This window comes from Pholis gunnellus (genome assembly GCF_910591455.1).
Source record: "Pholis gunnellus genome assembly, chromosome: 2".
In the NCBI taxonomy this organism is placed as follows: domain Eukaryota; kingdom Metazoa; phylum Chordata; class Actinopteri; order Perciformes; family Pholidae; genus Pholis; species Pholis gunnellus.
The window spans coordinates 17918831-17931751 of record NC_136536.1 but is presented as its reverse complement, the minus strand read 5'-3'; the positions used below and the strand labels follow the sequence as shown (position 1 = coordinate 17931751).

The window sequence follows — 12921 nt, the reverse complement described above, 5'->3', positions numbered from 1 at the left end:
AAAAATTACTGATGTCCTCCTGAAGTACGAGTTTTTGTTGAGTCTCAAAACACTGTCCAGCCATTATTCGGTTCCATAATGACAGTTGCCGTAAAATGGAAACTAGCAATTTTGACTTTGACAATTTTACACACTTCATGTTTACAATCATAGTTAAGTATTTATATCTTAAACACAGGTTTTTTTTTCATTTTCTGATTAAAGTAATACAGGGTCATGGTGTGACGTTACAAAGGAAGAATATCAACACACACAAAATATCATCTTCATAGAGCAGAACAAACAAAGTAACCATGTAGCTTTTTCCGTTACAAGACTAAAATATAAAATTATGTGACAATTTTAGGAGAAAAGGGACTTTTTAGGAGGGTTATTTTAAAGATAAATCTTTTTTTTTTCCTGCCAACGGTCTCTTTGTCTCATGCATACTATCCTCCTGTCACACATACACACTTCGATCATTTTCTTTCCATTAAGATACAAATCAGAAGCAATATTTGTAAAGAAAACACCATTAGTAGAGTCTAATAACCAGTCTCACAATCCTCAAACTAAGAAAATAAACTAAAATACGTCCTTAAGTGGGCTGTACTTACTGGGTAAAAATATGTCACCCCTTGAAATACTCTCTGCATACTGATGAATTGTAGTAAAATGGGTTTTAATATGTAATACAATTTTTACAAGTCGCAAATACAGCCGTCACAAGATGCTTATAGTACCTTATTTTATTAAATCTCTCCTTTCTTCTCCACATGTTCACTCCTCCTCTCTTTCTGTTGTCCTATAAGAAGACATTCACACGCCATGAAGGTTACAAAAAGGTCAACAAGTTCACTGGTGCTAATGTTGTTTCCTGGCTACGTTTAAACAATGAGAGGGCTCCCAGAATATCTATACCATCTTCCATATGTACAAATATCATATGCATTCCACCCTCTGGCGGCCATATTGGAGGTCCTCAGTAGCAACAGGCTATTTGTGAACAGCTGATTGTGTTTCTGACTGTTTGTATCTCCAAATGAATCTGTAACTGATAGTTTCACCAACAACCACCAACATTTAATCTTTCACAGTACAAATGTAGATAATATCAGCTTGGATTTCTTACGTACACAGACTTGTGCAGGGACAAAAATGAAAGGTGCAAGATAAAATAAATATCACGTAATTAATCTGGCAACTTTTAATTATGGACACATTATAGACGTATCTTTTAGTTGCACAGCTCTCCTCTTGACCTCCAGAGAAGCCGGAGGTAACTAGACGAGTGATTCAACTCCAGATCCTCCTTTAATGTCTTCTAATAGTTACATGTGGGATTTAGTTAGAAGGGGTTAAAATCAACTCTTAAAACAACTTTTTTTTAGTCTTAAAAAATATTCACAATTTATTATTTTTAATGTTAGATTATATAACTGAACCTACAAAATATCTCACTGCCATCCACACACGCTCTACTTTGACTGAAGCTCCGCCTGTCTTTCCTGACCTCCAACTCATTTTCTGTCCTTTTACATCTTAAGCCAGACTAGATTTAAGTTACAATGTTACAATGTTCACATCTCACCCTATCAAAGGTCAGTCTTTTCTTTGTCTGTCCTGTCCCTTCATCTGCTTTATCCTGTCTCATTGATAAAGTCAACCCTCCGTTCTCTTCTCCACTTTTTTCCTGTAGAAGGGAAACCTCTTTTGGATTCAGTTGCCGTGAAGGTTATATTTTAACAAAAGTGAAGACAATAACAATGTGGATTACCATGTGTTCAAACCATGGACCGTCATAAAACCAGTGTTTACAAAGCAGAAAGCACAAGAGGAATTGGCCTTTTCAGCTAAACCCTTCTACAGGAACTGTGGGAAAATGAGTTTCGTGGATGATTGACGTGTGAGGTGAGCCCAGAGAGGTCAGGTTATGTCATTTCTACTTTAATGGATGATTTTTGTGTATTTTTTGGTAGAGAAAACAGCCAAACGTAATACAAATGCATGAACAAACAATTTGAAAATAATGAATATTTGAAGGCCCACTTGCTAGGCTTGCTAGGTGTTAAAGTCTCACAGACAACCGAGTTGAGGTACAGAAGCATTCCAATGGAAGCAAATATCGGCGATTAAACAGGGCCATTAGGTACATTCCAGGAGGTGTTACGGTATGTGCCCAAAAGCATGAAAGTAAGCCTCTGTGAAATATCCCTTTTACGGGTCGGGGAAGGGGGAATCTTGATCTGTAGCTGGTATTAATGGAAAGTTCAACCCACAGCAGTAACAATAAAGCAATGTGCCTTTAATCTGTTGAACCATCAACAGTCGTCTCATGTTGGCTTCCAGTTTGAGCTATTTGAGCTTATGCATTCAGTGTAACGGGTGAGTGGGATTTCAGTTTATGTAGAGTGTGTGTGTGTGTGCATCAACAGTGGCAAGATCAGATACAGCAATGCCTGATTTCCACCGCATGGTTGGGCTCGAATCGGCTCTACTCACTTCTGGTGACGGGTGCGGAAGCATAAAAAGCACTAGGTACTATCCACGACTTTTGCAAGTAAAAAAACCCAAATGAACGGTTCCGAGCAAGTTGAGCCAAGCCGTGCCGTACCATCCAGTGGAAATGCGCCATAAGTGTCTTAGCCTGGGTGCATTAGTTGCATAAGCCTCTTATAAATACACTGCAAACTCAGTTATGACTTGAGCTAGAGTCACACATGAATATGTCATTTAAAAAAAGCCAAGTGCAGAACACGGCAAGAAAAAAATGGAGCGTTAAATACTAAGTGAGAAGGAGATGAATCCAGTGATTGCGTTGTCTGAAATGTGACAAAAACAAATGGAAACTAAGTGTATGTGTTCATGTGAGCTGCACTTTCTCTGACACACATGGCCACATACGCTCACAAGTCCAACAATGCAAAGTAAGAAAATGCGATGTTGCTCTCTTTCTCAAGCCCCAATTAGCCAAGAGCCAACACAACGTGTTCATCAAAGAGTCAGTCCATAGGAATGTGAACATTTTATAAATCTGAGATTTGTGAAGCTTTTATATGACTTGATGTGATCAAAACAGTGTCTGCCATTTTCATCTGTAAAAGTATACAAGGGCAAACGTGTGTGAGAGAAGGAGGAGTCCTTGGTAATCAAGATTTTTAAAAAGCATCCTCAGAGTGTATTTGGAAGATTGTCTCTCTTTATAGCAACAACCTGCTCAGTTCAGTAGCAGTCTCTTTCTGTGCCGTCTTTCAAGACAGACAAGACTTCTGTGTTTTTGGGTCATATCCAGAGCCAACCCCTAACACCTGGTCTACACATAATGATCTCATAAAATCCATTCTGTTAGGTTTAATGGCCAAAGCAGATGCTCTGTTGGGATCTACCTCATTCTTTCAAAATCAAGTGCCAAAGTTTCAACGGTCAGCTGCTCTTGACCCTTTTGGCTGCCCTATTAATTGTTTTCCTGTACTGTAATCTTTGTCCCTTCTTCTTTTATTTTCTCCTTCTTTTCCCTCCCGCTCGCTTTCTGTCCATTACTCCTCCCATGCGCTGAGATCTCTCGGCATCCGGTTGCGTTCGCCGGAGCTCTTGCTACGTGCCTTCCTGGCGCTCTCCTGCGCTTGCCGGTATTTCTCCAGCATGCTCTTGTGTTTCCTCCTCAGCTTGTCGTTGCACCACATCCTCTCGCAGTACTCCTCCACGTGCGGCAGGTTCGACGGCCCAATCAGCTGCATGATATCCTTGAACCATGTACGCGATTGGCCAATTTGGCTAGACGAGCCGCCCCTGCTGTAGGCACTACAAGGCATCCAGGCCCTGTAGCTGGACCGGTCTTTGAACGAGTCGGAGAGGCCAGCGGTGTCTCGGGCCATGAGCTCGTCCACAGTCTCTCCCTGGAGAACTTCGAGGGTGAGGCGGGTCAGGGTCTGTGTGAAGCCATGCTCTCGAGAGCGGCAGATGTACACGCCTTCATCCGGGCGGAAGAGACGACGAAACAGGAGGCCTTGCTCCGTAGACATCACACGTTCGTCCAGCGTTACCTGAGTGAGCCAGAGGGAAAATAAGTGTCTATTTTTTTTAGCTTTTATACACGATGGAACAATATACTGTAAAAAATAAGTAGTTAGGATGTATTATATTTTACACCTTTTAAGCAGCAAAAAGTCTGCAAAGTTGTGAGCCAAGTGTGTTAGTTTCGAAATGTTGCAAATATTTTCATTTACAAGAAATTTGCCTTTGTGGTGTATATAAAATTCCTTTTGTCTATAAATGCAGAGATTTTAAGTGGATGAACAAGAACCCAGTCACAAAAAAAGGGATTTTAAAGCCACAGTATTTATCTTCTTTATTCTGATGACATCTTTGTTCATGGATAAATTCTTGTGAAAATTGTACTTTCAACTTGTTGCTGTCAGCCCATTCTATCAGGAATATTTGGGAGAAGAGCATATAGTCAACTTCATATAGAATGAGAAAAGAAAAAGGGCAAACTGAGGTCTTTGTGCTGTTTTCTCAGCTTGAATAGCAACAGCAAGAATGTACCATGAAATGTAGTCACTGTTCTTTACCCCACCCAAAGTCTCATCTATTCATTTAAACCTTTCTCTTCTGTATTTACCTCCTTCCTCCCCCCCTCTTCGGATTCCATTCCTCCGCTTGTCGAACTATCCCTCTGTGCCAACATAAACATGGCAGCCTTGTCAGCTGGAGTGGCAGCCAAATGTTTATTTGCACGAAATGGAGAGGAGTGGTAATGCCTTTATACTTGCATGGCTGACCGAGGGACTCGGTTAAGCTTGGATAAACATACCCTAAAACAAATGAAGGATTACTGTGGGTGTGGGCACCCAGAGCAACATCATTTTCTAAGCAGCGCATTAAAAGGACTTTGCATCGCTCCGTTTTAGACACAGTGGCAGATAGAGGTTGAGTGACACATCAGCTTTCCGTGGCATGCGGTCAAAGTTTCAATTCACTGTTTATCCAATAGAGAGAGTGGTTGTGCATTTTCCTTTGAAATATAATTTCAAAGGAAAATTTCAACCATATGTCAAATGGCTGTCGAACGTGTCAACCACGTGACAAATCCACACGCAAATCTCACTTCAAAAGGAAATTACTCTGGCCATTGTTGACCGATCCTCCCCTCTTCTGTCTCCCAAAGCCCCCCCCCCCTAGCCCCCCCCCCCCCCCCCCCCCCATTTATATATATGACAATAAGGTGGTATTGTATTACCACAATCCTGATTGATTGATCTGATGGCTCTTTCCTTATCATCTTACCTCCTCCTTGTGGTCATCTCGTTGGACGAGCCAGGTAACAGTAGCTTGTGGGGAGCGAGGAACACACTCCAGGAAGGTGCTGTTGTTCTCCGTCCCATACACCACCCTGTCTTCTGCCACATCAAAGTCCTCTGGTGGATAGAGAGATTATTTGAAAGAATGTGAAAGTATGAAAATGAAAACTATAAAGGAATCCAAAAGTGAAGGACTTAACTCCTGTTATGGGTTAGATCGTCTCCACAGACACCTACTGTATGTCTGACATGTAAGCATCCACAGAGTAAGCCTAAAGTCCTCTAGACCGCCACAGCGAACAATGTGCATGTGAGACAGTTTCACACACCCCCAACTGAATTAAGTGGTGAAGACATGCAAGTTAACAAAATAAAAGATAAAAGCCAGTCAAGACAAATATCTGACAAAAGATTTCAAACAAATAGTTTGACATCTGGAAAATACATCTATTTGTTTTGTTGCAGAGTTTAATGGGAAGCTCGTTACCACTCTCTGTTCAGTGCATGTTCAATATGAACCTGGAGCCAGTTAGCTTAGCCTAGCATAAAGACTGGAAAGAGGTGGAAACAGCAAGCCAGGCTCTGTCCGAAGGTAACTAAATACACCTACCAGGAAGTCACTGCTCGCAGCCAAGAAATAGTCCCACATTCAACGTGTAAATGGAACAGAATATTTGAATCAACAGATACTTATTGGGCCGCTAAAAAGTGAGCTCTCAGAATGTAGCTTGATACGAAGCTACAGAGGACTGATGCTCCACATATACCTCCCTTGTCGCTAAAAGTTGCAGATTGATCAATGGATGGATGTCTCTCATGTCTGACATTGAATCATATTTTGTTTAAAAGAAGAGAATTGGTTCTGAAGAAATAGATTATTTGTAATTCTTTTGCATTAATTGTTAAATAGATGTACACCATGACTGCGGATGTGATCTAAAAAAGCCTTTTTCATTCCATCTCGACTTAAAACAAGCAAAAGGAAATATGTTAATTAACGAGTTTTAAAGGCGCTGATACCCTCGGAAGATATTTTTACTGTTAGATAGTGCCACTGTTTGCAGTCATTCTAGTAGGCTAAGCTAATTGGCTGCTGGCTTTACCTTGATATTTAGCCTGCAGACATTAGAGTAGAATCAAACTCAGCGAAAAAGCCTTTCGCAAAACCTCTAGCTGCAATTTGAACTGCAAACCTCAGAAAATACAGATGATATCAGTCGGATATGAAAGTCGTTTGGACACAGTTAGTAATCCAGGCAGTATCTTTTCCACATTTAGAGTAAATCTTCAAACAAATAGCGGACGGCTAGAGTTAGGATGACGTTTCAATCTTAGCAAAGACAACACATACCTCTGGTACTTTTACTATTACAACAACTTGACACCTCGGCACAAATGCACCTTATGAAACCCGGGTTCATCCAAAGGCCTTGAGGCAGGCATATTTCATCGCCTCAGCACCGTACCTACACGCAAAGCAAACACATCCAACAAATCCACACATCCTTTCTTCTCCGTCTCCACAGCTTTGTTCTTTGTCTTTTTTCTACCAATATCTCATTTATACATGTTCTCCTGCTCATTTGTCTACTTTTTTGTTTGTTCTTACTTTTAACATGATTGCTGATGGCTTTAGATAACCTCAGTTTGAGTTAATCTGTCAATTTCTCAGCTCTCTCTCACACACACACACACTCTCATCTTTCATTTTGTCTTCCTATCTTCCAACGTTCTGGATGATGATACAAATATGGAGATCTATGTTAAATATGTACAATGTTGTCCTCTAAGTGCACTAAATGTGTATCATGTAAATATCCATGTATTGTTGAGAAGTTAACGTGTATTTTCTGTCTAATATCCTGCACAACATCTGTTTCACACAGCTGGGATAAACTGCCAATACAAATCTGACTTCTCACATACAGGATTTCATCCTGGGAGAGAGGCACTAATACACTGACCCTTACAGACGTTACTAACAGAACTTTGCTAACATGTTCAGAACATGACATTCACTTACAAGATGTCAGTTAGCCAGCTGGCAGGATATTTAGAAGTAATTAGTCAAATGTGTGTAGTTTGTTTACTTGAATCTCCTATCCATGGACGTAATTCAGCTTTCCATTTCCTGTCTCAATTTTCCTCTCCAATTCTAAATGGTGGAGCAGATGCCGCATCCTGACCTGAATGTTTCTAATACACCCAGCCTGGCTCTGTCTAACAGTAACAGTAAGTCTGACTATTAGAATCTCCAAAGCTCATTAATTAATATGTTATATCTTGTTTGTTGAATCCATCCAAAAACCGAAGTATAAAAACAAAATATTGCCTACAAGGGACTATCATTTGGCCGGGTGCTGTGACTTCCTGGAGTCTCGTCTACGCTGGTTGCCTGGGAACCTCACAGTTGCAACAAGACTCCAGGAAGTCACTGGACCGAGCCAAGAAATGGCCCTGCATAACAACATAGAAGGCATAAACAAAGACTGTATATAGGTCACACGTACCACTCAGATTCTGATCAACACACTGCAGCACAGGGTTTCCGTGCCTGATGTCCTGTCTGCGGTAGCGGCGTTTGCTGTTGGGCGTGTACCGTGCGCACAGTGATCCATCCCAGGCGCAGTAAGGGTCTCTGGCCAGGCAGCACTCAGCGCAGGCTTTCCCATAAGTCTCACAGCGATGCAGCTTAACCTGCGCCACACCGGCTGGAGAGCCTACAAACAAGGCTTGCTGTTTGAAATGATGACGGTAGAAGAAAAAGGATAATATGTTGGTAACAATAAATTAATAGATGTGAGCATTAAAGTTATTAATAGCAGTCATATTAACGTACCCTTTTCACGGATATGTCCATCGATGTAATTGGAGTTGGCACCTGCAATAATCCAAATTATTCAGGCTTACAATTAGAAAAGCAATTCATTTAAGAACAAAATTATTCTTTAAGAATGAGGAGAAAATAATGCGACAAGGTTTTCTTAGAAGACATCTCTGTGGTTACTTATCTGTTAACTACAAAGAGGGTTTAAGAGACTTAGTGAAGGAAACAGGACGAATGGCTGCGTCTTCAATATGGCCTAAAGAAACTGTTACTGGGCCACATGATGGGGTAAAACTTACTTTGAAGACTTGTAGCTCCTCCAGTGTGACCTCCTCTGTCTCCAGGCTGTTCCCACTGTGCAGGGCTATGACTTTCAATACCGTGCCAACATCTGAAAGACACAAACACGTATCGTAAGTGACAAGGTTACACAACAGGAACGTATCATTTCATGTTATCGCAAATTATTCTCTGACACAATAATCCCCACAAGGCCTAATTTAGTTACATGCTCATATTACCTGTGCCGATGAACATGACGTCATACTGCCCGTCCTCTGCCTCGACCCGGTCCACCACGATTTGTTTCAGCTTGTAAGGAATGTTTGCCTTTACAAGCACAGGCTGGCGCAGAGCGGGATACACCGGCCGCCACATCAATGGGTGGCTGCGGGCAAACTGCAGCACTGAATCAGGGAAGTCCTTTGTGCTGCCAAACTCTCTGCCTGGCTGGTTGGTGATTTTACTAGGGCACTGCAGAGGCGGAGGGAGGGATGAGAAAGATGTGGAGAAACAAAGGAAAAGGGAGAAGGGTTATTCAAAAATAATGTTGGTAAAAGTATGATGGTAAAATCCTTGGCTGGATAAATGTCGATGCTACACCGGAAGAGAGAGAATGGATGGAGTCAGAGACAGACGAACAGAAGCAAGAAGGAAGCACAATTCTGGCCATCCCCAACATGACCATCTTGTGTTTTCTCCCAATAGAAATTTGGCCTAATCACGGTCTTAGAGCCTACTCAGAGAACCCTCATTAGCTGTTTTATGGTGCCTGAAAACTTTGGATGAAAGTTCAAAACCACAGTTGTTAAAGTTACGTGTTTGGAAACACCTCTATGGAGGCACAGTTTGTTGTTAAAAATCCTCCCATTTGTGTTACTGTAGTAATGACAGCATAGATATGATGGTACTTGGCTGAGATACTGTACCACCTGTATCATCAAATAATCAAGAGGGTTTAACACTGTCCAACTAAAAGCATGTATGTGAACCATATGACCCTTTGGGTCTTAATTAAACTATGGGTAAGAAAATGTCGACTGTTCTCTTCAGAAGTAATAGACTCATTAAGACCGATGGATTGTTTCACTCTTCCTCCATTGAAAGTTGATTTACCCTCTTTAGAAAACTGAATCTTCACAGAGCGTCTGTCTGGGTTTGCAAGACTCCAATCGTGTCTTGTTTGGCCAGAGACCAGAAAAAAAGGACCAAAAAAAAGCTGCTTTTGGGACTGATTGCCTCACATGGAAATATATTTCCATGTGAGGCAATCACTCCCACAAGGAGATGCCCCTAGCTGCTCTGTGGTGTTTAATAATGTCACTAAAGCTTTGAAATTCTTAAAAATTACCTGAGGGGCTTAACAACAGTTTCATTAAGGGGGAAGTTGGATGACAGAGAGATGTGCTGTGCTACTTTACTGTACTTTTCAGTACAGAAAAGTAACACAGCAGCAGCAGTGACTGCCTAAAATGAAAGCATATGTCAAAGTCATGAGCTGACAATTATCATAAATTAAGGCCGAGAGTCATGAGAGAGCAGTTTGTCATTTCTCGGTATTTGTATAAATGTCAATATTGCTATTCCAGCCCGTGCTTCCATATGGTAGAAATACTGTTACTCCTCCTTATCACAACAGAAACTGATCCACACAATAGCTCTTTATTGGTCTGGATTCAATTTCAATTTCAGAGGGGGGGGGTCTGAACTGTGCAGAGACGTTAGACTCAAATCTGCACAAACTATCGACGTATGATAGAACACTCCTCTGAGTATGGTTTACTAAATGACGTCAATTACAATTTATGGCAGAAGGTGTAGAATGTGTAAGGAAATCCAAGCTCATTATCCAAGTCGCTGACTTCAAATGCTTCCTTAAAATGTAGATTTACAGTTAGACTTTTCTTTCATAAACTGTGATGTTGACCTAAGCTGTGAGTGAGATGTATGCCAAATTTAACACAACTGAAAAAAACAACCCAATCTTTTGTACTTCCCGTTAGGAACTGAAGGGACTATTCTTTTTCAAGCTGTATTATAAGATCTCCTCAACGCTCATAGTTGTGCAGTTTCTAATGCACATTCTTGATATGTCAGTGTTTTAAATTGCTCACTAAACTACTCCTCATCTGTTTGCACAGCACTTAAAACCTAAAATGGAGCAGCTCCAAAATCTGTCAACTCATTCAAACTTTGCTGCTGCAAGTCGACTGCTTTCAATCTGAGAGCCAACTGAGGATAAATGACGGAGAAAGAGGAGGTGAGCATGTTTGACATCTATTCATGCCCATTATAACTGTGCATGTAAATGTGTGACGCACAGTGTGCATTGTGTGAGCCCTTTTGTATTGCATTCAAATGAAATTACTCCATTATAACAAATGGACCCAGCAGAGGAAAGCCCGATTGGCGGAGGTTCAAATCCTGGAAAGTGAATTTCCTCATTTTTACAGGAACCACTAGTTGTGCTTATACTCTGCTGTAATAGTTCTACGTTAAACACAAACACAACAGAATCCATTGTGATTTACGATGTAATTATGTTGCATGAATCAGGGACCAATAAAACACCCACTGGTTGCTACTGCTACTTAAATGTCAGTGCAGTGGAAGAAAACAACTCAAAATGGGAGGAAGGGATTTTGCCTTGTTGTCAAACAGACATAAAGAAGTGAGCAGAATCCTCTGTTTGAATTAAGAACATTGATTATATCCTTTAATTTCCTATCTCAAACCAAAGAAGTCAGTTGACGTTCTTTAAACAGATTCTGAAATGGGTAAAAGGATAAAAGTCAAAGAAAAAAATATAGGCTGCGAAAGTAATGTATTAGTCATTTTCATGTCAGAAATCAATCTCAAGAGAAACACCCAGATAAATGAAAGATGTGTGGATCATCAAGGATAATGGTAACAACCTAAAAGCATGATGAAAATAGATGTCTGTGTGGATGAAAGAGGCAGGCAGACAAAGTTCAGTCCAGGTAGGATTACTAATAAAGCTTTGATAAATCTGCCGTCTAGGGTATCCCATAATTTCCTCTATTACAGAATGAGTTTTGACACCATGTGCAGTGATATTTCAATCCAAGATAAATATCTTGGAGGGATAAATCCGCTAAACCTCTCTCACATGAACTGAACTTGTATTTTCCATTCCAGGGTCAGTTTTGACAGGTGAGTAAGGAGACATGATAGATATTACAAAGTATAAAGTTGTAATGAAAAGTCCAGGAAAGTATTTAAAAAAAAAAGTCAATGTTCTGTCTGGTGCAAGTGAGACAATACCCTGGAGAAGACTGGGATGTCCAGACTAAGTAAATGATTAAATATCTATTGTATCGTGGCTGACCTGTACAAAATCCTTGTATATCAGGCAAATTTCACTCTATCAAGCCAATTTTTTTTCACAGACCCCTAACCTGTTGTACTATGACTTGTGAGGGTTTGGGTGTATCTGCATCATTTCAAATCGAGAAGATTAATAAAAGTGCATTTTCTTCAGGCGAACCTGAACATTTTCAATTTGAGCTGTGTGTTATATTCATCCAGCATTTACCAGTAAGATATACACTGATAGGTACACATATGAACACATCTCACAAGTGTTAGTGTTATAATGCCATTGAAATCATTCAAATAGACCTTGTAGTTAGAGAGAAAACCCCCTTTGAGTGTGGGTATGACATTTTCGATCAGAGGCCTCAAAATAGGCTTAGGGTTTAAAAGGTTATTAATAAGAAACCGTCTATCTTCTCACTCGTCTCTCCTTCCCATCTGTGCCTCCTCATCCGCCTATACCCCGAGTGATCACCTTTTTCCCCTGTTTCCTCTCTTCCTCCATTTCCTTCCCTCTCTCTCTTACTCTCTCAGTTTTGGGCCAAGACATTCTTGTTAATCAGCAGAGTCAGCAGAGTGAAACCACAGAGGTGTCTTTTCTGTTCTCACATTATTCATATTCCTTCTGCCTCCATATGCCCTCCTGCACTCTAGTAATGAGGCCGAGTTACACGCGCTGCATGCTTGTCTGTGTGTGTGTGTGTGTGTGTGTGTGTATAACAGAGCTGAATTACAGTGGCGTGGTTGAGAGAACGTGACAGAGCTCCGCTGAGAGTCGGGACGTAAACCAGGAGAAGGCTCTGTGCTGTGTACAGTCAGCACAGCTGCACTACCACATACAGTAGTTTATTTTACTGATATGAAACTTTCCTACACCTCATTTTTCATGGTCTTATCGCCGTTTCTGTTTTAGCACACGCAGTAGGCCTGAGCAACCACTTCTCCTAAGAATTAGATTTGTACACAACTGTATTACATTAGCCTACATAAGACGTGATTTAGGTACAGGCATGACAGTGTTTAAACTATTAGGTATACTGAGCTAAAATATCTCCTGCAAAAAAAAAAAAATACCTGAATGAAGGTTCTAAGGTTTAAGTTTTGTTGAAAGTGTTCAATGAACATTTTTTTAAGGCTGTAGTTTGTGGTGCTGCTGCTGTGTTTTAAAACAAGCTTTGATGTTCTTATTGTTAATCCAAC

General features: G+C 40.7%; 1 protein-coding gene across 1 annotated transcript in view; it reads right to left on the bottom strand.

Annotated features, from left to right (window-relative positions):
• Positions 1-3015: 3015 nt before the first annotated feature.
• sema3bl (sema domain, immunoglobulin domain (Ig), short basic domain, secreted, (semaphorin) 3bl) overlaps positions 3016-12921 on the bottom strand; it is a 56026-nt gene continuing 46120 nt past the window's right edge. The window contains exons 11-16 of the mRNA XM_079178307.1: positions 8628-8859; positions 8406-8497; positions 8119-8160; positions 7790-8015; positions 5266-5396; positions 3016-4022 (exon numbers count right to left, since the gene is read on the bottom strand). Coding sequence (XP_079034433.1) covers positions 3516-4022; positions 5266-5396; positions 7790-8015; positions 8119-8160; positions 8406-8497; positions 8628-8859 — 1230 coding nt within the window. The 3' untranslated portion in view covers positions 3016-3515. The remainder of the gene's footprint in view (positions 4023-5265; positions 5397-7789; positions 8016-8118; positions 8161-8405; positions 8498-8627; positions 8860-12921) is intronic.